Raw genomic sequence first — 24,139 nt, forward strand, 5'->3', positions numbered from 1 at the left:
CACACTACCCGCAACCAGTTCCTCAGACACTCTGGGGATCAGATGACTGGAGGCAGGACCAGCAGAGGGTAGGGCCAGGGCAGGGGCTGGAACTAGAAACGTGGGGGGTGCAGGTAGGCTTAATCGTAAGGGATACTGCAGGTAGGCTGTGACCTGAGTTTCAAGTAGGTCAGACACACAGCAGTCCTCATGGGGAAGGCCTGGGAATGGAATGGGATAGACGTCCAGGCAGTGGATGGAGGGAGACCGTGACTGGGAAACCCCGGGAGGGCTTGGCAGAAGGACGGAAAGTTGCCAAAAGGGTGAGGCAGAGTAGGGGGAGGCTGCTTGGGGGCCTGAAAGGCCCGAAGTGAGCAGTCATACTCCCATGCAGCTAGGCATGGCCGTTCACACTCACAACCCAGTCCTTGGGAGGTAGAGGCAGGAAGATAATGCATTTGAGGCCAGCCTGAGCTACATGAGACCTCTCAAGAACAGAACCCTTTGCTGGAGACACCAGAAGTGAAGAACAAGAAACACTTGGGAATTCTGGTGCTGACCCCCAGCTCTGAGGCCAAGCTGGGCTGGGGCTAGCAGGGAAAATCTGTGCAGGCAGCTCTCAGTAGTGTGAGGCCTGTCACCGACGCTGCCGCCCCGGCCTCTGTGCGGCCACAGAACTCTGAGAGGCAGAGGGGACCTGTTCATGCAGTCTCAAGCCTGTGCCCGGGAAGGGATGACCCTACCTTCCCTCGATGACAGTGATGACATCATTCATCTGGATGTGCAGCTTATCTGGCTCCTCAAAGTCCTGAAGGGCCCGCATGTCAGTAGGCTGAGCCTGGGGGCAGAAACAGATCATGTCCGGTCCACACTAAGCGTCCGATGCCCTCTCTTGCACTCCCCAGCCACTGTGGGCAGATCTGCCCTCACCTCCAGCAGGAAGTCCCGAAGGGCCACAAATGTGGGTCTGTCCTCTGGTTTGTGGGCCCAGCACTGGACCATGACATTGTAGATGTCTTGGGGGCAGTCCTCAGGCCGGGGCAGGCGCTCCCCTTCCTTGTCAATCTTATGCAGGATCTGCCAGGCAGGAGGGGGCACAGGTTAGGGGCAGCAGGGCTCTCGTCTCCTCACTGTCTACCTGTCCCTGACCGGACCCACAGCTGACGATGACAACCTGGCCACCACGGCACACGTTCTGGGGAGGCCCTGTCCCCAGAGCCCAAGACCTTTATTTCCAGCCTTAGCCCTGCCCAGGACTCATCTCTCATCCATGTCCTCCCACCCAACCCTGTCCTGTGACATTCTCGGTAGCCACTCTCTTGGCTAAGCTCAGAGAGGCCGTGTCAACACAGAGCATAAGGTCAGGCTGGAAACTGGGGGAGGATTACTCCCACCCACCCTATGGATCCCACCCCTAGTCCCCTCACCTGGCTGCCATTGAGGCCAATCCAGGGCTCCTGGCCATATGTGAACATCTCCCACAGTGTGACCCCAAACATCCAGGTGTCACTGGCATGAGAGAAGGTCCGCGTCTTCAGGCTCTCAGGGGCACACCTAACAGAAAAGGGTCAAAGGGAAGGCTTCTTGTGGACCCTACCTCTGGAACCAGAAAATCCTATCATCTAAGCAAAACATCAGTCCAGCCAGGGTCCACGGCAGGTAGGTACCACAACACGCAGGTGAATAGCACTAGTTCCAGCCTTCAAGATGCAGCACAATCTATTCCTGCCTGCTGCCAGCTTGACCTAAACATGCCCACTGACCATTCTTTCCTGGCTATTCTCCATACATTTTAAATTTAACAGCAAGCCCTCCACAGAGCCTTTTAGCACCCTACTAAGTACCATGCCCTTGATATCTCAAGAGCAGTTATCCTTGTGCCTTCCAGTATCCCCATGGAGAGTTCCTTGGATGGACGTGCAAACATGTAAGTATGTAAGAAAGGTACCCCATGCCCAGAACAGATAAGGACAGTCCTGCGGTGGGTAACAGAGTGCCCAGAAGCTTGTGGGTCTTCTGAGCCTGGGGTGCCAATGGCACCTGCCCCTCACCAGGCAAAGGGCACCTTGCGATGTTCTTGCATGACATAGTGGTCATCATTCTGGGGTAGAGCTCGCATCAGTCCAAAGTCCCCAATCTTGACCAGGTCACGGGTAGCCAACAGCAGGTTCCGAGCAGCCAGGTCACGGTGGATAAAGCGCTTGGACTCCAGGTATCCCATGCCCTCAGCCACCTGCACAGCGTAGCGGCTCAGAGTCCCCAAGAGGAAATGACCTTGGTGTTTACGCAGTCGGTCCAACAGAGATCCCAGAGGTGCCAGTTCTGTCACCTGAGGTCAGACATGAGACAGAGGATAAGCAGATCTCTACTCCTCTCTGAGAGGCAAGGTTTCCGGTCCCGTTCTGGACATCTGCCATAGCCATACATAACGCTCCTTCCTGACCTGTCTGTTCAGAGTTACCACGAGTTCCACAGCTTTCCAGCCCTGTACCTCCAGCCACCCCAGGGACCTGAGACCCAGACAGCTGCACCCCAAAGAGGTTCAGACTAGAAATTCCAAAGACCAACTCCAGTTAAGAGCCAGCCCTTCCTACAGGCACAGCTCCTTGCCAATGAGTACTAGAAAATCTAAAAATGGCAGTGCTAGGCAGGACCCTGGTAACCCCTTGGCCATGCGTGGTGGGAGACTAAAGCAGACAAGAAGAAGAATGCATGGGGGCCCCGAACCTGCAAGCTGCTCTCTGACCCTCCCTCCTACCCAAGCACTCACCATCTTCATGGGCGGCGTGAGCACCACACCATACAAGCGAATGAGGTTTCGGTGGTCAAGAGAATGCATGGCATTGACCTCCCGGATGAAGTCGTCCATGGCCTCTGGCTGGCTTAGCACATCTGGCTTCAGGCACTTCACAGCCACACTCACCTGTCAGGATCAGCAGGGAGTTTATAGACCTTTCATGGTTGGTCGCCAACACTGAGCTAACTGCTCCTTCCAACTCGGGGCAAGGATCCTTGTCTCAGACCTGTTCACCTGAGTGGGTGCGCGTGTCACCAGTTTACATACTATGTCCCTAGCGTGGGGACAGGGCTAACTGACCTCTGAAGGCCATTAAATGTAGGCCTGCTCTTTCTAGGAAAGCTCTCGAGTTAGCAGTGACAGTCAATGAAGAGAGGAGCTGTATGAAGACGGTCATTTGTTTAGCTAATTCTGCAAGCTCTAGAACTGCAGGTTGCAGCAGCAGAAAAAGGGATGTATCTGAAATGAACACAACACCTGTGGGGTGGGGGCTGGAGAGAAGACAACTTGCGGCTCTGCTTCAGTCAAGCAACGGAACTGCAGACCACTGGTCTTTCGCTTTTCAGCGTTCAATCTTTCACAGTAAGCAGACTAAAATATTTTTAGAGTTGAAAAAAGAAGCCACTGTGCTTGGTTAAGCCTGAAGGTGAGTCCTTTTACAACCTGTCCCTGGTTGGTCGCCCACACAGAGCTCACCGTCTTTCCCGCAGGGGCGTCCCATTCACCCCTGCGCACCACGCCAAAGGAGCCGTCTCCCAGCTTCTCCAGGAGGCGCAGGTCCTTCTCCCCGATGAGGCAGGTGAGGCTCTGCAGGGTCCCCTCCCCTGCCAGGCCCCCTGGGGTGGGTGAGGGCTTCCGGAAGGTGCTCTGAGAGTGATGGGGCGGGAACTCAGCCTCCAGCCGCTTTCCACTGAACACCTGTTTGAAGGCAGCAGGAGCCAGATGGAACCCAGGGCCCCAGAACCACTCAGTTCCACCCCACTGGTAAGCCTCACACAGCTCCTGGCTTTGCCAAGCTGCCCAGGGGCGGCCCGTTAAAGGCTCATATTCCTCCCGAGTATACCCTAACTGAGAACCCACAGTTGAAGCCTCGGGGTAGGTGTCAACAACAGGTAAAAGTACAGTTTATGGCTAGAGTGACCCCAACTGGCCTGTGAATGGACAGCACAAAGCCATCTGGGTACACCCCCAACCCTGGTCTTAGCTCCTCCCCATCCTACCCTTCCCTTCCTGAACCTCTTTTCCATCACACACTTTTGCCCCCAGCACACAAAGAGAGGGTAGGAGCCTGAGGGGCCCTCCAAACACCTCCCTGTCCATTTTTAGCCCTGGCCCCTTCTCTGGGTTAACCATTTGGCGCTGTCTGTCTCTACCCTCCCTGGGGAGTCGCCTGCCCTTCATCCTGCCCAGGGGAGAAGATAATTTTAGTCTGAGGTTGAACCATGAGTGTGGTGTGTGTGTGTGTGTGTGTGTGTGTGTGTGTGTGTGGTGCAGATGAAGTGAGTCTTTTCTGGAGAAGGGCCTGGGAAGACAGCTGGGGTTCTGGAGAGGAGCCTAGAGTCAGAGGCTGAGAAGGAAGGAAGACTAGAGGGGTCTCTGAGGTCTGTTTTTGAGAAGGAAGTGCCAAAGGTCAAGAGACGGGAAAAGGGCCATGAGCAGGCCTGGGCATGGCAGTCTGACTAGACCACCTCTGCGAGGGCCTCCAGAGCTCTAGCTCCAGGCTGCAGACTGGCCTCAGCTCCCCAAGGTTGGCCAGCCTTACTGCGTGTGCTAAGGGCAACTCAAATCTGAGGTCCAGTGTGGACCCTGCTCCTTCCTCCCAGTAACCAGAAGTACTAATACTTGCCAATAACATTCAGCTCGCCAGGAGGGACCCTCCCCACAGTCGTGCAAGGTAAGCTGGGAAACGAGGCTAACACTGGTTTCCTGGGGACATGACCGTTTGGAGAAGGACACTGATCACCCAGAGACCTACTATGAGTCAGGCCCAGATCCAAAGCTGCTACACTGCTTCTCTCTCCCACCGTCAATCAGCCCAACACACTCATCTTTCACTAAAACCTGGGCAAAGGACCAGGACTGTGTCCCCAGAAAAGGCCACAGGCTCTCAAGAGACAGCCCCTTTGCCAAATTGCAGCCAGGAAATCTCTACTGCCCAATCCCTGACCGGCTGTTCTGTCCTGCTCACCCCCCACTCCAGTTGAGGCCAGGAGTGGGGAGGGAGGCCCTGGCTGGCTCACTTCCTCCCTCATTGTCTTCCAGACAATGGGCAAAGTTCCACTGAGTCACATCAGGGACTCACAACACCACAGACCCAAATTAGGATGGGTGCAGGGAGCTGTGGAGAAGGAAGTCATCAGCAGAGCCAGATGACCAGAGAACATGGGGGATGTGGGGCGGCATGTCAAAGCCAACATGTCCAGACACTCCTCGCTACCCTACGATGGACACTGGCCTGACTCAAAGGGACAGTTGTCAACAAGTCCCTGCCCCTGCACACAGAGAGGCTGTTCACGTGTCCGTCTGTGGCGGAGACAGACACTTAGCCAGGCAGCTCTCCACAAGTGCCCTGCCAGATAAAAGCCTGGAGGAAGGGGTCTGTACAAAGTGTGCAGGAGCTGGTGAGATTACACCTGCTGGGGACAGGATGCAAGTCCTAGGCCCGCCAGCGGTGTGAGGCCCTTTGGGGTGCCCCTCCGCTCCCACACAGTCTACTCACACACCTTGCTCATCCACGACTTGCGTTTGCACATGACCTTCCTCCTCTTCACAGCCTCCCACAGACGCCTCTGACCTGCGAGGAGGGAAAAGGAGCCCAGGGCTGTCAGGGAGACTGCTGTCTACCTGGCAGGCTTCCTCGGTTCCTCGGGTAGGCCCACCAGTAGCTACCGCTCAGCACACGGACACCAGCTGAATTAGTTGCTCAGCCAACTAGGAATTTCATTCACCCAGTCTCTGCATGATTCTCAAGCCGGGTGGAGGTGTCTTTTCACCAAAACTGAACAGTCATGGCGGGCAATTGACTTTCCAACTCTCCAGACAAATCAGGTAAAGATATATACAGAATTCCCTCCATTCTAAGGTTTATTTCCCATAAAATGTCCTTACATTGTTGACAACAGGCACTGTGCTGGCTGGCTTCACGCCAACACGACACAAGCTGGAGTCATCAGAGGAGATGGACCCTCAGTTAAGAAAGTGCCTCCAGAAGACCAGGCTGTAAGATATCCTCTTCATTAGTGACTGACAGGGGAGGGGCACCTCTAGGCAGGCTGAGCAAGTCATGAGGAACAAGGCAGTCAGTGGCACCCCTTAATGGCCTCTGCATCAGCTCCTCCAAGATCCTGTCCTGTTGAGAGCTCCTGACGTGGAAGTGTGAACCAAATGAACCCCTCCCTCCTCAGGCTGCTTTGATCATGATGTTTCAGCCGTAATGCTAAGACAGATCAACTACCTAGGTCTAAAGCAGCAGAAGTTAGTGTCATTTTTAATCTTACAAAACACTTGGCTCTTCTGAGTTGAACACATTAAGGTTTCTGATTGTGTTTTTTAAGACTGTCTACAGTAGCCCAGGATGGCTGAATCTGCTAGGTAGCTGAAGACTGATCTACTGCTTCTCTGCCTCCACCTCCTGAGCGCTAGACTTACTGGCGTTTGCCACTACACCCATTTGTGGTGCCGGGAATTAAACCCAGCACTTTATTCTTTAACAAGTGCATTCTACTGTGACCCAATGATTCCTGATGATACAGAGAATGCCATGACTTCTAGCCAGCAACTGCTAGATTCAGTTTAGAAAGAAACGAAAGATAAGGTTTCTGTGTGTTAACAAACCATCTGAGAGATGTACTTTAAAAGACTTTTTACATTTTTATTTATGTATTGTGTGTGCCTTATGTTGGGAGGTGCAACCTGACTGCCTTCAACCACAGAGCCATCTCTCTGGCTCGGTCTAAGAGTTTTTGTCTTCCCTTCTCATTGAAGAGCTCTTGGCACTAACCCCACTGGTGTTCAGAATCAAATAGAAGAGACGAAAGGGACACCGGAAATACATCCCACAAATATCTGCTCAAACACAAATGGGACGGGCTGGGAAGCAGGCCTGGGAGCAAAGGCAAAATCCTGGCTACCAGGGAGCAGAGACAAGAGGAACTTAAGCCCATGGTCCACTTTGGCTATGGACAGGTTCAAGGCTACTCTGGGTAACCTACTGAGAATCTGTCTCAAAAACACAAAGTACAGAAAGGACTTTCCAACTCACATTTACAACCAGAAACCATTCCCAGGGAACCCTGAGACCAGCACCTCTACTGATGCCTCCACTCATCTCAGGGGCTCTGGGTCTCAGGCTGACAAAGTTCTCAGCTGCCATGACAAAGAGATTCTTCTGTGTCCTAGGCCATACTAAGGTACCAAGTCAATTGTCAAGAGGATCAAGCAAGGCCCATGGGCTACTACCTACCAGGCCGGCCCATGCCAATCTTTTCCAGGTCCTCGTTCTTGACATACTCAAAGTGGGACAGACGGGTAACGTTGAGATCATCGCGAAGCCTCAGGAAATACTGCTGCAGCTGCACCTCGGACAGCAGCTCCAGCAGCCAGCCCGTCCCCTCCTCCGGCTGCATGCTGCTGCTCCCCAGCCTCTGCGGAAAAGGAAGCATAGCTGAGGGGCCAGGGCATGTAAGCAAGGGGCAAGAGACCCGTCCATCAATGCCCTTGGCTCACCCACATTCTATAGAACCCAAAGCACTTTCTCGTTCCCCCAAACAGCGGAGATGAGTCCCAGACCAGAACAGTCAGGAATCAAGTCTTACTCCCAAATCTGTGCTCTCTGTCTGAGTGAACTGAGATCAACTGCACTCAGGGACCTCAGGGAATCACAGGCAGCACAGACTAAGTCATCTTACTCCTACAATCTCATTTAAAAGTCAGGGTGGGGTACAGCTGCCCTGTGAGATCCATCCAGGGGACCCCTCATCAGACAGACCCCACAGAAGATCGCTGTCCAGTTCTTACTGCCTGACACCACCAGGCCTTTCCCACTGACCCACGGGCAACACCCAGGTGCCTAAAGCGCCATAAGATGAAGATGAAGAGTAGGAGGTGTGGACCAGGGAGGGTCAGACACCCCAGTAAACAGGAACTCGCTTCCCTAAACAGCTGCCACGAGAGACTAAGGCCCAGTACTTTAATCAAAAGTTGTCAGTTTTACAATACCAGATGTCTCAATTTGTATGAAATCTTACCTTCAAAACTATCTTTGGAATGGCAACGCATGCACATGGTAAGTACTCAAAAGGCACAGGGAACCTCATGCTCTCTCCTCCTGTGCAGCCACCTAGCTCCCAGTTCACAAAGCCAGCTGCCAATGTCTTCCAAGTGTCCTTTTAAGTCACACATTACCCTACTGCTGTTTCTCCTTTTTCACTTAACATTTTATCTGTCTCAACTTTGAAATATGTGTGAGTGCACACACAGTCTATACGTACTGGCAAAACAAAACGCACCTGCAGGCTACAACCAGCCAATGCTGAGAGACCTGTCCAAGGTCCAAGGTCCAGAGGAAAAGGCCAAGACCACCTTCAAAGCTAATAAGTCAAACCCATCCCTGTTTGAGTAGACACACCGGACAATAAGCACTTTCGCAGACCAGACTCTGGCCTCACCTCAGTTCCCGAGGAAGAAGACAGGTGAGGTGAAAAGGCCAGCTGTCTATGAGGGGCCAGGTGACCTGCTCCTGAACATAGTGCACTCTCAATACAGATGCAATAAGAGGAATGGGCCGCCCAGCCTGAGCCTCCTGCCCCCACAGTTCCCAGTGGTCCTGCCAACACAGTGCTAGGAGCTGCAGCTCAGATTTTCCCTGCACCTCAGGGCTCCACAAAGAGACATGGATGGGAAGGACAAGCCCTTGGTTTAAACCCTGAAGCCGGGCGGTGGTGGCGCGCGCCTTTAATCCCAGCACTCGGGAGGCAGAGGCAGGCGGATCTCTGTGAGTTCAAGACCAGCCTGGTCTACAAGAGCTAGTTCCAGGACAGGCTCCAAAGCCACAGAGAAACCCTGTCTCGAAAAACCAAAAAAAAAAAAAAAAAAAAAAAAAAAAAAAAAAAAAACCCTGGCTCTTCCACCAAGGAGACTGGGCTGGTGGGTGGTTTTCAAACTTTAAGCTGTAACCCTTTATTTGGATGGTTCTCTAAGGGCTGTACAACCCTCCAGATAGAAGATATTTTTGTCTGTCATAGTGTGTGTGGGGGGGTGACATTTAGCGGGTAGTAAGGGTTAAGAACATGAGTTATTCTGCAATGCACAGGACAGACGTGAACACACGAGTTCCATGCAACTTAGTTCATGCAGGTGAAAACCATTAGAATGATCCAAACCTAGACTTAGATTCTATTGTACATTAAACAAGAAAAAGCTTTTGTAGTTTTACTGTAGCCTGCTTTTCCTGAACTGTGTGAACCGTTTACTGTGTAAACTGAAGAAATCGCTACTATTTTGGAATATAGCAAAAGTCCACTATCAGATAAAAAAAATTAGGGAAGAATATACCCTATTATCGCAAAACTCCTCCCAGTGACACTCTTGGGGCTTGAGCCTCTTTGGTCCCTCCCAATACAGCTAGTGCATGACAGAATACATCAATGGTTACAAACTATTTTCCTCTTATTTCTCCACATATTATAGTTGGCACCATGTCTATTGACTCTACATATACTTAATATGTAACGTTCCTATTAATTGTATTTGTGAAAGGAAGCAAAAAGTAATATATTAATACTTCAAAACCATAGTTAATGGGGCTAGAAAGATGGCTAAGTGGTTAAGAACACACACTGTTCTTCCAGAGGACCAGGGTTCAATTCCAGCATCTACATGGCAGCTCAAAATCATCTGTAACTCCTGTTTCAGGTTCTCTGACTCCCTTTTCTGGCCTCCTCAGGCACTGTACGCACATGATGCATAGACATACATGCAGGCAATAAAATAATAAGAGAAACATAAAATAAAACATAAACATAGAACATAAAATAATAAGAGAAAAACTTGATAATACTACAGTTTCTTCGTCAGTTCTAAACGTTTAGTTGTACTGACTCATTCGTCCTCTACAAAATGAACTGTTTGCAAACAGTGTGTGGGGGTTAAGCAGATGCGTGCCACTGCTTTCCAGAGTAAAGCCCAAGGTGCAGGGTGAAAAATCACTGCACCAGCTCCACCATTGGGCCTTGGGCCTGGAGCGAAGTGGCCCCATTAGCTATGTGGCAGGGCTTCAAGATGAGGGCGACTGGTCCCATCAGGGGAAGCAGCCACGGGTCTTCCTCTCCTCCCACACCCTCAAGCAGTAGGACTCCAAACTCCCCACTCCCGTCTCTAGACTCCAGGTCATAGCTCAAAATCACCCCCTCAACAGTCAGGGAGGGCTCAGTGAAACCCAGAGGCCCTGCTGAAGCTACTTAGAAAGCCCAGCTCAGCTTGTCCCCCTTCCTTCACAGACTAGCCAACACACCTCCCTGCTCAGCTGGACACTCCCCTCTCCAGTCCCCAACCCAGGGACAGGGCACCCATGAGGGAGAGATATGAAGCCTAGAAGACATCCTGGCGAAGAGAGGAGTCAGGTAGGGGTCTAGTCCCGTTGCTACTGCCAAGCCCAGAGTGACAGCCCCTAAGACTCCCTCCAGCCCAAGTTCCTTTGTCTGTGACGCACAGGGCACTAGAGCAGTGACTCCCAGCTCAGACAGTCTGGCCCACAACATGGTAGGAAATCTACACTACCTGTGTACGGCACATGCAGCCACATGGCCTGCATGTAAGCACACACTAGACTGACCACACACTCATACACGTAGGCGTGCACACAGGCGCCCAAGCACGAATGTGGCAGCTAGGAAGGAAGACACTCCAGCTTACACCCCATGAGCCTCAGGAAGGTGCCCCTCAGTCATGCCTACCTGCCCCTCTGTAAAGTGCTGCTACCGAGGGGCTAACCATGTCCACAGCCAGTGTGCTTCCCACCCCCAGCCCCCCCACACCACCACTCACTGTGTACAGACGTCGCCGCAGTCTGGCCAGGAGAGGAAAGGAGAGCTCAAGGCCAGGGAACCGACGGGCTGCCGGCATCTCCACAAACTGAAGCCCCTAAGAAGTCAAAGGAGCTATGGCCTAGATCTAAAGAGGGCAGGCAAGGGCCACAGCTTCCGAGTTTTATGCTCTGCCCAGCAAGGAAACTGGCCAGGGGGTGGGAAACCTGTCCTAGAAATCCTCCAAGTCCCACCAGAAGTAGGGAACGGGGAAGAACAGAGTGGCGGCTTTACTCCACAGCTGGCCGCAGGCTGGGTCCTCTCCTGTCTCCTCTCAGGGGCAGTGCTCACAGCTCTAGTCCTACCCCTGGGCTTCCCCCCACTGCCTGCTTGCCCGCCTGTCCTCCTTCCCTCGCTCCCTCCCCAGCTGAGCGGCTCTGACACTGGCTGAAAAAAGACCTTTTTGAATCACTGCCAAGAGGACAGCAGGAATGGGGGGGCACTCTTCCTCCTAGCACCGGCCCCACTGACTCCCTATACACAAGGCTCCCTGTCTCTAGCCTCCACTGCAGCCCTCACGGTGGCCGACAACCCCTGGGATTTCAGTGTGGGGGCCGTGAACCAAACAGCACATATAAAAAGGGGTTACAAGCCCCTGGGTCTATGGGGACTTAGCCTGCAGCCTGAATTGGGGGCTTGGATTCTGAGTCTTTCCTGGATCCTGCAGACAGATCCTTCAAAGACCCTCCCCCACACACGTCCCAACCTTGGCTGGGTGTCTCCTGGCTCAGACCCTAATGTGGCCCTGTTACCCTGGTGCCCGACGGAAATAGGAGGCTGGCAGCCTGCCAGAGTGGGACAGTCCAGCCAAGGGGGGCGGTGAGAATCTCCACCCCTCCCCTGGGATTGCCTTGTGTACTGCCCACAACAACCAGGGTGCCTATTCCCCAGATTATCTGGCAAAGACCCAAGACGCCCTCCAAATAAACAAACACGTCCAAGCCCTCTGCCGGGATGCTCCCACCTCAAAGCTGCAGCTCAGGCTGCAGGATAGCATCTCGTACAGCACCACACACACATAACAGCCTCAGCTTCAGGAGGCACTCCACCAAGCCCCCGTGGGCCCCCCATATTCCTACAGCTGACAAATGGTTCCTCTGCCCCTCAAGGATGCCAGCTGCTCTACACCCCCCTCACTGCAGCTCCCAGATACACCTGACAGCTGCAGGAAGTCCTCTTCTGCTCCCCAGATCCCAGCACACCCCCCAGTGTAAGGAGCCCCTGTTTCTTGTACACTGCTCTCTTGTCTATATCCAGCTGGCTGCCAGCTCAGGGAGCCACAGCTGGCTCATGGGGGAGTTTTGGGGAGTCAGCATCCCAGCAGACTCTTTCCAGGATCTCTTCCAGTGTTTGGACTCATAGCTAGAAGGACAGCCATTTTCTATTCTGATGAGGGGTATCCCCAGCAACAGCCCTTCCCCATTGCCATCAGTCATACAAAGAGTATGGACTGCCAAATACAGCCTCTCTTCAGGCTTAGCAAACAATCAATCAGTGTGACCACTGAGGTCAAATGTGCAAGGCAAGGTCAGGCCGAGGATACGTGGGCACGGCCTTTCTGCACAGGTTGGCTGACCACACCCTCAGACTGCAGCAGGCTACAGACTATCCTTCTCCATAAGATACCACCTGAAGCTGACCTGCGTCTGTCAGTAAATTAAACAGGTTTTTTTTTTCCTCTACTGCTAAGCTGAGGCTGATTAGAGTGGTCAGCATAAAAACTCCAGCCACCCCAAAAAGGAATGCCCCAAATCCACCAGAAAACCATGCCTGATCGTTCCCTCGGGTGTCTGCGTAAGAACACCTGGCAGCTTACCCAAAATCCAGCTATGGGAGACTTGAAGAGAGCAACAGACGTATATCGTGGGGTCAGAAGCCAGATCAGTTCCTGGACCTCTTCCTTGCCTGGGAAAACAGACTTGACCTTTCTGCCTCTCAACTCCCAGGCAAATTCCCCTTTTCCTGCCAGCTGCTGCCCTCTCCTGGCTAGGAAAAAAAGTGCTTGATCTCCAAGGGGAAGAGGACCCGTGCCATTTTCCAAAGCACACAGGATATTTGGATTGATACACATACTCAACTCAATAAATGGGAACGCCCAAAACACAGCTTCCTCTTATAAAAGAGTGTACCTGTATACTAGATGTGTTTCCTAGGCTCCTAACCGGCAATGCAGAAAGCCCAAAGGGTAGCTTATTTGTGCCCCTAGGGATCCACACTGAGTCAGTTACCAACATCAATTCACCACCACCATCACCTCAGACTTATCAGCCACACACACAAATACACACACACACCGCTCTACACCCAGCCTCCTAGCCCTACGTACGGCTCTGGGAAGGGTAGGACGGGGGAATAGTGAGCACAGGCACCCTGGACTCTTACGAAGCTCCGCTGCAGAGAGCAGAGCTGGGCCCACAGAGCATCAGCAGATGAGGCCTGACTTTCAGGTTTCTCGCTATCCCCATTACCTGCTGTCCCTCCTCGCTCCCAGCCAGGCGCTGGTAAGCAGATCTCTCCCCCATTGTACCCAAAGTCCCACCGTTGGGGCAGAGGGAAGCGGAGCTACCCGCAGCCCCCGCCCCTTCAGCGGCACCAGCAGCAGCAGCAGCAGCAGCAGCAGCACCCGCAGCGTCACTCCCCTGCGTCCAGGGGGGCGGGGGCGGGCCTCGAGCATCCTTCAGGAGGGGAGGGGCTGCTAAAGCGCCTCGGCTAGAAAGGCTCCAATCCCGGCACCTGCATGAATTCCAAGGGCTCAGGTCCCCAACCAGGTTATCACAGCCTCTGCTCCGGTTGGGCCCTGCCTGTGGGCACCCCGTCCCCACAGCCTCCTTCCCAGTTTCTATTCGTCTCTGTGTCTCTATGTAGCGTTGCCCCTGTGCAACTAACCAGCAAGCAGTGGCAGCCGCGACCCTTAGGAAACCAGAGCGGAGGCTCCACCCTCTCTGACTTCAGAGCCACCGCTCCTCTGAACTTCAGGAGCCTCCAGGAATTCAAGCTCCGGAGTCACCAATTAGTACCTCAGGGATCCAAACACCCTGATACTCAATAATACCGGGGTCACCTAAGAAGCCACAGAAGCCTGTGTCCTACTTCACCGAGCCCCTCCCAGCAATCTTGGGGACTAAAATATCTTCTTCCAACCCCGTCAACGCCCAAGTCTACTCCACTCCAAGAATGCTCGGTACCCACCTGCTGAGAACACACAAGTTCTAAGCTCCCTAACCCACTCCTCACCCAGTCATGGAAGTCACATCGCTGTCCCTCCATCCATCCCCCACTCCCCATGGGCAGACTGACAGACCCAGACCTTCTGCCCCAAACCCAGGGCATCTTATTGCCCTTAGCTCTCCAGATCTCGACCTCTCCTTCCTCTCAGACAACACTGGGGCCAGACGCTTGCGACTTCAGAGTTGAGGAGCCCAGACTCCTAGAGAAGTGGCTCCAACACGTGCTGGGAAAAGCACAAGCGCACACACACACACACACACACACACACCCTCATTCCTATGGCATCTGAGGCATCCTGACTCCTTCCAAGCAGGTATTTAGAGCTCAGCTGAGCTCAGGGCACTCTCCTCCCTCCTGGGACTGGAGGCAGAGAAAAATGTTTAGATACTCCTGCAATCAGCCCCAAGGCAAAAGAAAGCCTAGGAGGGCATTTTGTGAGCTCCCAGCAGGCTTCACTTCCTCCCCACACAGCCCATCTTGGAGCAGCTATGGCAGGGAGAGGACTCTGCCAGGCAGGTTCTAGCCTACGTGGACACTCCTTGGTATCTTACCACAGCGATGGCAGAAACTAATCTTGGGTACACTTACAAGAGCCCAGAGTGAGCAGGATGAAGAGAAAGCAAGGCTGAATACACCTTGCCCATCCCCTTTGGCCCGGGTGGGCTGAATGATTCAAAACCATCCCTCATCCCTGCGTTCTCCATCACATCTCCCAACTCTGTGCTGTCACGAAATCCACAGAAGCCATGCTACCGTGACATCCGGGAATCCAGTCCACACAGACACCCTCACTGGGCCTGACTCTCCTTCAGTTCTCCACACCATACAACCAAACAGAGCCAGCCCACCTTCCTGGCCTCTCTGACAGCTCCAGGGAAACCACAAATTCACACTGCGAAGTGGACGTGACAAGCAACTTCCTGCCAACAGGATTTTGTTTTGTTTTTTTTTTTTTTTCCAAAAATAGTCTACCTTATTCTTGGGACTATATGCCAACCCAAAACCAAGCTGTCCCTCGCCCCCTCTTCCTCTCTGGTAAACATAGGATGAATAACATTGGGAAAGAAATGGAGGCCCACAGCTCCTCCCCTAGCCACAGCCACAGAATTCTCCTGCCGCCCATACGAACTCCGCCAAGTCAGATCTGCTCAACTCACCTCTATGTATACGGGGCCCAGGCTTCTGGAACAAGGCCAGACTGGTTCCCCTCAAGACCTCATCCCAGGGGGGACTGTACCAGGCAACCCCACACCTTCAGGTCAGCGTGGCATACATCACTGGTCTGAGGAGGCAGCTGGCCAGAGGCCAAGGAAGAGAAGGGAGTGATTCAGACACACACCATGGCTGTCCACACCCTCTCCATTTCCAGGACAAGGGGCCCACTCACTCCTAAGGAGCTGACTGAGGTCCTGTGCTTGGGCCAGGCTGAGCTATTTTCTCTACGGATATTGGGCCCACAGACCAAGGCTAGCCTAAAACCTCATCTCCCCCCGCCCCAACTCCCAACAGGGACAGGAACAGGGTTTCTCTGGGTAGCCCTGGCTGTCCTGGACCTTAGAGCTCTGCCTGTCTCTGTCTCCTGAAGACTGGCATTAAAGGTGTGAGCCAGCACTGCCCAGCTTGTCTTCCTTACATTTTCAAAAAGTATTTTACTTAAAATCTAACTAATGAAATAACATCTAGAGGATAATTAGGGAGTATTTTAAAGCACACACAGTATTAGACTGCAAACAGCGGCCCTGCCTCTTAAGACAGACTGTCTTTATAACTACTACGTCCTCTCTGAGCACCATTCATTCTCTGAGCTGGTTGTTGTATTTCTTTTATTTCTGTTGCTTTATGTTTTTTATAACCCACTGAACCCAATTAGTGCCGCCCATATGCTCACGGGACTGAGGCCACCCACAGGAGCGTGGACAGCCTACCAGTGGTCACACCCCAGAGGAAAACGGCTCTCCCTCCCTACCAGTTACTATTATTCTCCTTAACTGTTACTTCTAAAGACTTCAGACCTCACCCTTCCTTCTTTTCTAAGAACAGTTAATTCTCCGGAGGCTGCTTCCTCGCGTCCCCATTCCTAGGTCCTACGGCCACTGGCACTGTCTTCACTTGGAAGCCCCTGCAGCTCTCAACTCCTATGTCAGAATGCACACAGGGGCTCCAGCAGGACTCTGCACTGGCGCCACAATCTGCACGTCCCGGCAGAGCGCTCCTCCCCTAACTCCTGCTGGGCAAGCCTACTGCTACTCCTGACAGCAGCTATTCCAGCATCCGCCCAGCATCCTAATGGCAAACAGCACCAACCACCCCAGCCCAGAAACCACACCTCCAGCAGCAGCCATGGCTCCTTCCCCCAGGCCACCACCCAATCACACACTACTTTAACCTTCTCGGCCCTCCTCCCACCTATACCAAAGAGGGCACCCATTGCAAAGCTCTCCTCTGTGAACTTTAAGATGAACTCCTATATTATCTTTAAGACCCTAATCAAATGCCATCATTTCTCTAAGTCTCCATTTTCTATCCCCAAATGGCTGCTTCTGCCAAGCCCCCCTGTTGTTTTGCTGAAGGAATGCATATAAATAAGAGAACAAAAACATGTAGAAGAGCCAAAAATAGGGCTGGAGAGATGGCTCAGCGGTTAAGAGCGCTGACTACTCTTCCAGAGGTCCTGAGTTCAATTCCAGGAACCACATGGTTACTCACCACCACCTGTAATGAGATCTGGTGCCCTCTTCTGGCCTGCAGGCATACATGCAGACAGAACACTGTATACATAATATTTTTTTTTAAAAAAGAACCAAAAATATTTTTAAAAATTATCCACCATGGGGCTGGATAGATGGATGGCTTGGTGCTTAAATGTACTGGCTGCTCTTCCAAAGGACCATTGTTCAATTCCCAGCACCTACATGGTGCTCACAACTGCCTGTAACTCCAGTTCCAGGGGATCTGATGCCCTCTTCTGGTCACTGTGGGCACTGCACTCCTGTAATGCACTGTGCATAAACACGTCAGGCAAAACACCATGCACATAAAAAAGTATTATTCATCACATTCCAGTCCTTAAAGAGTTATTATTTGTGTAATTCTTGGGTTAGTATATAATTCTATGGAGATATGCACAGGCTTCTAATGTGGTTAGTACCTGGCAAAATGGCCAGAACCTAGCAAGAGAGCTAAAAAGAACTTTGGCCTTGTGACAGACAATGGAGAAAGGTGGCCTCTTTCCCCAGGAGCAGCTGTCCCCTAGCTGCCTGGTAGATACCAGGGAAAAGTCTGATTGCCTGCTCTCTCCCTGCCCTGGCTTTCCCTGCCCTCCCGTCTGCACGCTGTAGCCTTGGCTAGCCTGGAACTCTGCCTGTCTCAACCTTCTAAGTGCTGGGATTAAACGTGTGTACCACCAGGCCCTATTCCTCCTCACTGTTTTCAACCCAGAGAAGACAACTCCTTTGCGGAAAGAGGGGCTGTCAATCATGTCAATACTTTTGCTCCAGCCCCACTAAACTACACTGTTGCTATATAGCCATTTCAGACCCCAAGACAACTCAGCCAGTGAAGAGTCTGAACCAGCCCTCACAAAAGAGCTTTCCTACTAGACTGAGGGAAATAGATTTGTGGTGTGGGACCATGGTCTGTATTCTGTCAATTATATTTTAAATAAACGCTGATTGGCCAGTAGCCAGGCAGGAAGTATAGGCGAGACAATCAGACAGGAAGTAGAGGTGACTCAAGGAGAACAGGAGAATTCTGGGAAGTGGACGCAGTCCTTGCCCAGCCACAGATGAAACAGGATGTGACTGCCTCACTGAAAAAGGAATTGAGCCATGTGGCTAACATAGACAAGAATAATGGGCTAATATAAGTTATAAGAGTTAATAAGAAGCCTGAGCTAATGGGCCAATCAGTTTATAGTTAATGTAGACCTCTGTGTGATTTCTTTGGGACTTAACGATTGTGTAACTGGGCAGGACAGAAAACCCCAACAACAGATTTGGGTTCAGAATGCCACATGGGTCGACCAGACGGAAGCCTGTATCTATGAGGCATCCCAGCCTTATTGGTGGACTGGGAGGGAGGGAAAGTAAGGTACAGAAGCTTCAGACAAGACCACCCTCCCATAGTGAACCCCTCCAACTTCATAGAAAGAGAGGGATCTGCATCCTCAGCCTGCACTGAATGCCCCACCTGTTGGTCTTGATTATGAAGTAATGGGATTTGTGCTCCACCAGCTAAAGAGAAGCATGTCAACCCTGCCACGCTCCTGGATCTCTGCTATTTTCCTGTAAATACACTAGCAGCGCGTGACCCAGGACAAATTCCTCTAACTGTCCAGGTTTCCTGTCCACGGATGACACACTGCTTGAACACCAGACCTCTTACCCTCCGTCCTGTCCAGGCACCCTCATGGCACCAAGACTCATCACCGGCTCCAGGGAAAAGAGAGTGGCCAGAGGACAACGCAGTCAACTACTGCAGCCAGCCACTGCCAGGGCTCTTCCAGGGCTGGCCACCCGGTCTACTTCTGGCTCTCGCTTTGCCCACCCGCATTCCTTGGGCAGCAGCCCTGGGCTGAAGAGGCCTATTGTTGGGCCCTGTAGTGGGGTGAGGAGAGGAACAACAGCGCACACACACCAGAGCGGTGCACTGTACAACTTTCACCATGCAACATGAGCCACCAACACCCTCCAGACCAAAGTCCCAGCCACTGGAACAGGGGAGCCACTGCAGGCTTGAGGCCTGAGAGTCTGGGAGTAGGAGAAACGTCAGGGTACTTCAAATCCCATGGCATCCCTTCTGATTGATCACAAGCAAACTGAGATTCTGGATGGGTAAGGGATGCAGCTGGTCCAAAGCATGAAAGGAGTCATCAGGAGTGGATACAAAGAGATGAGCGAGGACATAGAGGTGATGTGTTGAAAGGACAAGGTTGTAACTGCTTACCTCCATGGAAGAGCTAACGATACCTCGTCTGCCTTCCCAACACCCTCCAGCACCCTGCAGAGGCTTCTCTCTCCATAGAGAAACATACTAGGTCTCTGCACAGTATCCCAGAGGCACTACTAACAACAGGGAGAGCCACATCTCAAAGAGGAGAGCACACGGTAATTAATGTCAAGATGACAGCTCCCTTCTCTACCTGCTCCAGAAACCTGGGGCCAGAGGCTGGCAAAACACAAGTTCGGGGCTTCAACCAGGCCAAGATGTAAAGTCACGCAACCTAGGGGTTTCCAATAAATAACCTGCCCAAGTCCCCATGAGACTGTCAATGAGCCACCTCAACAAGCTACCCAGCACCACAGTCCCCACAAGCTTCTTCCTAGATTAGAAACAGACAACAAAAATATACCAAATAACAAAGGAAAGCCTCTGCTTGGGAGAAAACAAAATATACACGAAAAAAGCAAATGAGAAGGAAAAAAAACGAAAAAAAAAAAACTCTCCAGAAGAAAATTTCAGACAGATAATTCCCAATAATATGCTCAAACTGATAAAGTGTATCCACAAAATAAGAACAAGATCTTTTTGTTTTTAAACCAGGGGAACAAAGTATCAAAAACAATTGGGGTGTAGAGATGGCTCAGCTGTTAAGGTAAATGCCTGCCTCCTTAAGGTCAACCCTCAGCTTGACCCCAGCCAACACATGGTGGAAGAACTTAAGCTACGCACTGGCCTCCACACATGGGCCACGGCCTCGTGAAAATAAGCTATGCACTGGCCTCCACACATGGGCCATGGCCTCGTGAGCACGTCCACAGATAAGAAAGCAGACAGTGGACTGGGGACCTAAACCTGTATAAAGAATCTCCGAAAAACCCACTTAAAACCAATCAAGGTAGCAAATTCCCAGTGTTCCTATGGCACGGTGGGAGGAGACAGGAGAATCCCTGGTTACTGTGGGCTGGTGAGACTAGCACACACGGCATCACACCAAAAAACAACAGTCTCAATGAGGTAGAAGACTAGGTTGTTTTTAATCCCCCTCCTCTTTCACACACACACAAAGAAGAAAAATAAAGCAGACAAGAGTAAACAGATCCACTCCCAACTAGCAGGCAGGCTCACAGCAGGCATTCCTAAGTACAGGTCACTGTTTTTAAATCTGATGTACACATACATCACAAATGTAGGTCCTAACTTCACAGATACAAGGTTGACATCAAAAAGTTTTCTGCATTGAATTTTTTTTCAAGATTGTTTCTCAGGGCTGGAGAGATGGCTCAGTGGTTAAGAGTACTGACTGCTCTTCCAGAGGACCTGGGTTCAATTCCCAGCACCCACATGGCAGCTCACAACTGTCTGAAGATCCAGTTGCAGGGGATCTGACACCTTCACACCAATGCACATAAAATAAAGTTAAATAAACCATAAGAATATTTTTTTAAAAAACCCTCACTTTAGGACTGTTTCTCTGTATAGCCCTGGCTGTCCCGAAACCAGGTTGGCCTCCAACTCAGAAACCTGCCTGCCTCTGCCTCCTGAGTGCTGGCATTAAAGGCATGTGCTGCCGCCACCACCATTTGGCTGTCTTAATTTCTAACAAGCTCTTGAAAGATGCTATTGCGACTGGTCCATTAAATACCATGTGAAAGCAAGGATCTCTAAGCTCTGGAGTAGGGAGTTGTCTATGCACTAAAATCACCTGGGTGCTATAAAAATGTCAACACTGCCGGGCGGTGGTGGCGCACGCCTTTAATCCCAGCACTCAGGAGGCAGAGGCAGGCGGATCTCTGTGAGTTCGAGACCAGCCTGGTCTACAAGAGCTAGTTCCAGGACAGGCTCCAAAGCCACAGAGAAACCCTGTCTCGAAAAACCAAAAAAAAAAAAAAAAAAAATGTCAACACTGGGCTTCATCCCCCATGATTCTCATCAAATTGGTCCAAGTAGTCTTGAAGACTCTTCAAAAGGATCTGTACTTGGGTTGATACCCACAGCTCTAGACAAAACCTATAATTGTGCCAAATCATTTGTCCTGGCCAAACCAATCCATTTTCAAATACTGCAACCATTGCTGACATGGCACACTTTAAAAAGATGTGCACTAGTGTTTTGCCTGCACGCTTATCTGTATGAGATGCCAAATCCCCTAGATCTGGAATTTCAGACAGGCGTGAGCTGCCATGCAGGTGCTGGGAATTGAAGCTGGGTCCTCTAGAAAAGCAGCCAGTGCTCTTAATTGCTGAGCCATCATCTCTCCAGCCCCAACATGGCACATTTTTTAAACTACTCTTCACATCATGAAAATAAGCATAAACTTACAGACCTTCTCATTATTCGGATAATTCTAAAGGTTAAGCCTCATTAACATTAGTGGAGAACTCATAGCACGCAAGAGAAATTTGTTCTGATTATTAGAGTCTCACATTTTATGCTGAATTTAAAAAACAAACACACACTTTTTTTTTTTTTTTTTTAAGCGCAGACCTCCAAGTCTCAGCAAGTCACAGCTTTCTGGGAAGAAGACATCCTTCAATGAGCCACGGATCAGCTAGTGGGACAGTATTCTGGGAAGAAGACATCCTTCAATGAGCAATGGATCAGCTAGTGAGGCAGTATTCTGGGAAGACATCCTTCAGGGAGCCACGGATTGGCTAGTGGGGCAGTATTCTGGGAAGAAGACATCCTTCAATGAGCCATGGATCAGCTAGTGAGGCAGTATTTTGGGAAGACATCCTTCAGGGAGCCACGGATCAGCTAGTGGGGCAGTATCATTTCAACCACTCTTCAAGTTGCACAAAGGACCAGAATGACCCTAAACTTCAAACACTCTTATGCTTTGGATGTGAAGTGTTCCCAGAAAGGCTCCTGTGTTCAAGGCTTGGTCACCAGTTTGTGGAGCTACGGAGAGGTCACAGGACCATGAGGTGTCTGACCTAGTCATTGAATTAATCATTTGATGGGCCATAATTTGAGAACATTAGTTAGAGATGGGCCTGGCTAGAGGAATTAGGTCACTGAGGGTGTGCTTTTGACATTGGCCCCTTCCTGCCTATCTTCCTCCATCAAGTCAGAAGCTTTGCCATGCCAAAAAGCCATGGAGCCAGCCAAGCCCAGACTGAAACCATCACTAAAAGTATTTCTCCCTTCAGCTGATTTCCTTAGGTATTTATCACAATGATAGTGACTAACCTAAGTGCAAACCATGAAGCCTAAAATACAATAGCTTCACACCCTCAAGACAGGGAAGGGAAACATTTCCGACCTAGATCTCTATGGTCATGTAACCACCAACTAAGCAAGTATAGGCCGGTGTGGTCCCAATGGATGGCTCATATGCATTCCTCTTCAGGACACTACAGAGGATGTGCTACCAAAACCATCAAGGGGAGGGAGTATGCTCTGAACAGGAAATAACAAGAGTTCCAGCACACAGTTCCCAGATAGTGAGGCTGTTCTGGTGAGCTGTGGGACCCTTAGGAGACAGGGCCTAGCTAGAGGAGATGGGACGCTCACAGTTCCAGCTCTAGTCCAAGTGTTCTCGACTTCCTAGAGCAAGTCAGATCGTAACTTCCTGCTGCCATGGAAGGAGCTATCTGCCACCATGCCTTCCCCACCCACACGATGAGCTGGATCTCCTGAACAACTGCAGCACAGTGAGACCGCAGGCAGCCAGGTGATGGTGGTGCACACCTTTAATCCCAGCACTCAGGAGGCAGAGGCAGGTGGATCCCTCAGTTTGAAACCAGTCTGGTCTACAGAGTGAGTTCCAGGACAGCCAGGGCAACACAGAGAAACCCTGTTTACTCTACAGTTCTCTACTTTAACTACTATTGTGTGTTTAGTAATATGAGAACATGATTCTTTTGATTCTTTTTGTGCAGTTGCATACATTTTCCTTTGCATAACTGAACGTGTCAGATAGATAGATAGATAGATAGATAGATAGATAGATAGATAGATAGATAGACAGACAGACAAGAGCTGGGCATGGTGATGCCCACCTTTAATCCCAGCACTTGGGAGGCAGGAGCAAATGGATCTCGTTGATCTCTGTGAGTTCAAGGTCAGCCTGGTCTACAGAATGAATATCAGACCAACCAGGGATATATAGTAAGGTCCTGTCTCAAGGTAGGGGGAAAAAGACATGACAAATCCTTTTGTAAAGGGGAGGGTGATGTAGGAGTGTTTCTATCTATCTGTTGTTTCATTGGTTAATTAATAAAGAAACTGCTTGGCCTGATAGGTCAGAACATAGGTGGGTGGAGTAGACAGAAAAGAATGCTGGGAAGAAGGGAAGTGAGGCAATCGCCATTACTCTCCTCTCCGAGATGGATGCAGGCTAGAATCTTCCCGGTAAGGCACCACCTCGTGGTGCTACACAGATTATTAAATATGGGTTAATCAAGATGTGAGAGTTAGCCAGTAAGAGGCTAGAGCTAATGGGCCAAGCAGTGTTTAAAAGAATACAATTTGTGTGTTGTTATTTTGGGGTGTAAAGCTATCTGTGTGGGATCCGGGCGGGATGAAAAGCAGGCCTGCTCGTCTCGTCACTACAGGAGGGGACTGGGGCTAGAGAGATGGCTTAGCCGTAAAGAGCACTTAGTGCACTTACAGAGGACCTGGATCAGGTTCCCAGCATCTACATGGCAGCTTGTAACTGTCTGTAATTCCAGTTCCAGGGGATCAGATGCTTCCTACTGACCTCTGATGACCACCAGACACACACGTGGTACACATACATACATGTAGCTAAAATACTCAGAAATGCACATAAAAATAAAGATATAAAAAGAAAGAAAATAATGGGCATCTAGCCTGATCAAAACAAGAGATAAAACTAAGTTGAGAAGCTGGAGCTTAGGCCCCAGGGAAGATTCATGTGCTTACAATTCAGAGAGCCAGAAAGGAGACTGTCCCAGAGATCTATGCCAAAGTTCCCCTCAAGGATCTGCTGAGCACTGCTCTCATGCATGTAAAGGCAGGCCCTGACGGAGACCAGGGGAAAGGACCACCCGGAGACTGAAGGGAACAGTGCTGGACACTTACCAGGAAAGCACTTGCTTATTATTCTAAACGGTTTAAAAGGTAAGGTAAGTGTATCAATGTAGCATGT

The 24,139-nt window shown here is 51.0% G+C and overlaps 1 protein-coding gene across 5 annotated transcripts in view; it reads right to left on the minus strand.

Annotated features, from left to right (window-relative positions):
- Window positions 1-24,139, minus strand: part of Tnk2 (tyrosine kinase non receptor 2) — a 40,133-nt gene that overhangs the window by 11,084 nt on the left and 4,910 nt on the right. For 3 of the 5 annotated variants that reach the window (XM_038345645.1, XM_038345643.1, XM_038345644.1), the window contains exons 2-9: window positions 7,239-7,419; window positions 5,500-5,570; window positions 3,473-3,694; window positions 2,750-2,902; window positions 2,031-2,308; window positions 1,407-1,533; window positions 910-1,056; window positions 723-817 (exon numbers count right to left, since the gene is read on the minus strand). In XM_038345645.1, the coding sequence (XP_038201573.1) occupies window positions 723-817; window positions 910-1,056; window positions 1,407-1,533; window positions 2,031-2,308; window positions 2,750-2,902; window positions 3,473-3,694; window positions 5,500-5,570; window positions 7,239-7,401 (1,256 nt within the window). In that variant the 5' untranslated portion in view covers window positions 7,402-7,419. Of the gene's footprint in view, window positions 1-722; window positions 818-909; window positions 1,057-1,406; window positions 1,534-2,030; window positions 2,309-2,749; window positions 2,903-3,472; window positions 3,695-5,499; window positions 5,571-7,238; window positions 7,420-10,819; window positions 13,448-24,139 lie in introns of those variants that run through there. The other 2 variants (XM_038345646.1, XM_038345647.1) reach the window with 2 other exon arrangements.

The sequence above is a fragment of the Arvicola amphibius genome, chromosome 10, assembly GCF_903992535.2.
Source record: "Arvicola amphibius chromosome 10, mArvAmp1.2, whole genome shotgun sequence".
Taxonomy (NCBI): domain Eukaryota; kingdom Metazoa; phylum Chordata; class Mammalia; order Rodentia; family Cricetidae; genus Arvicola; species Arvicola amphibius.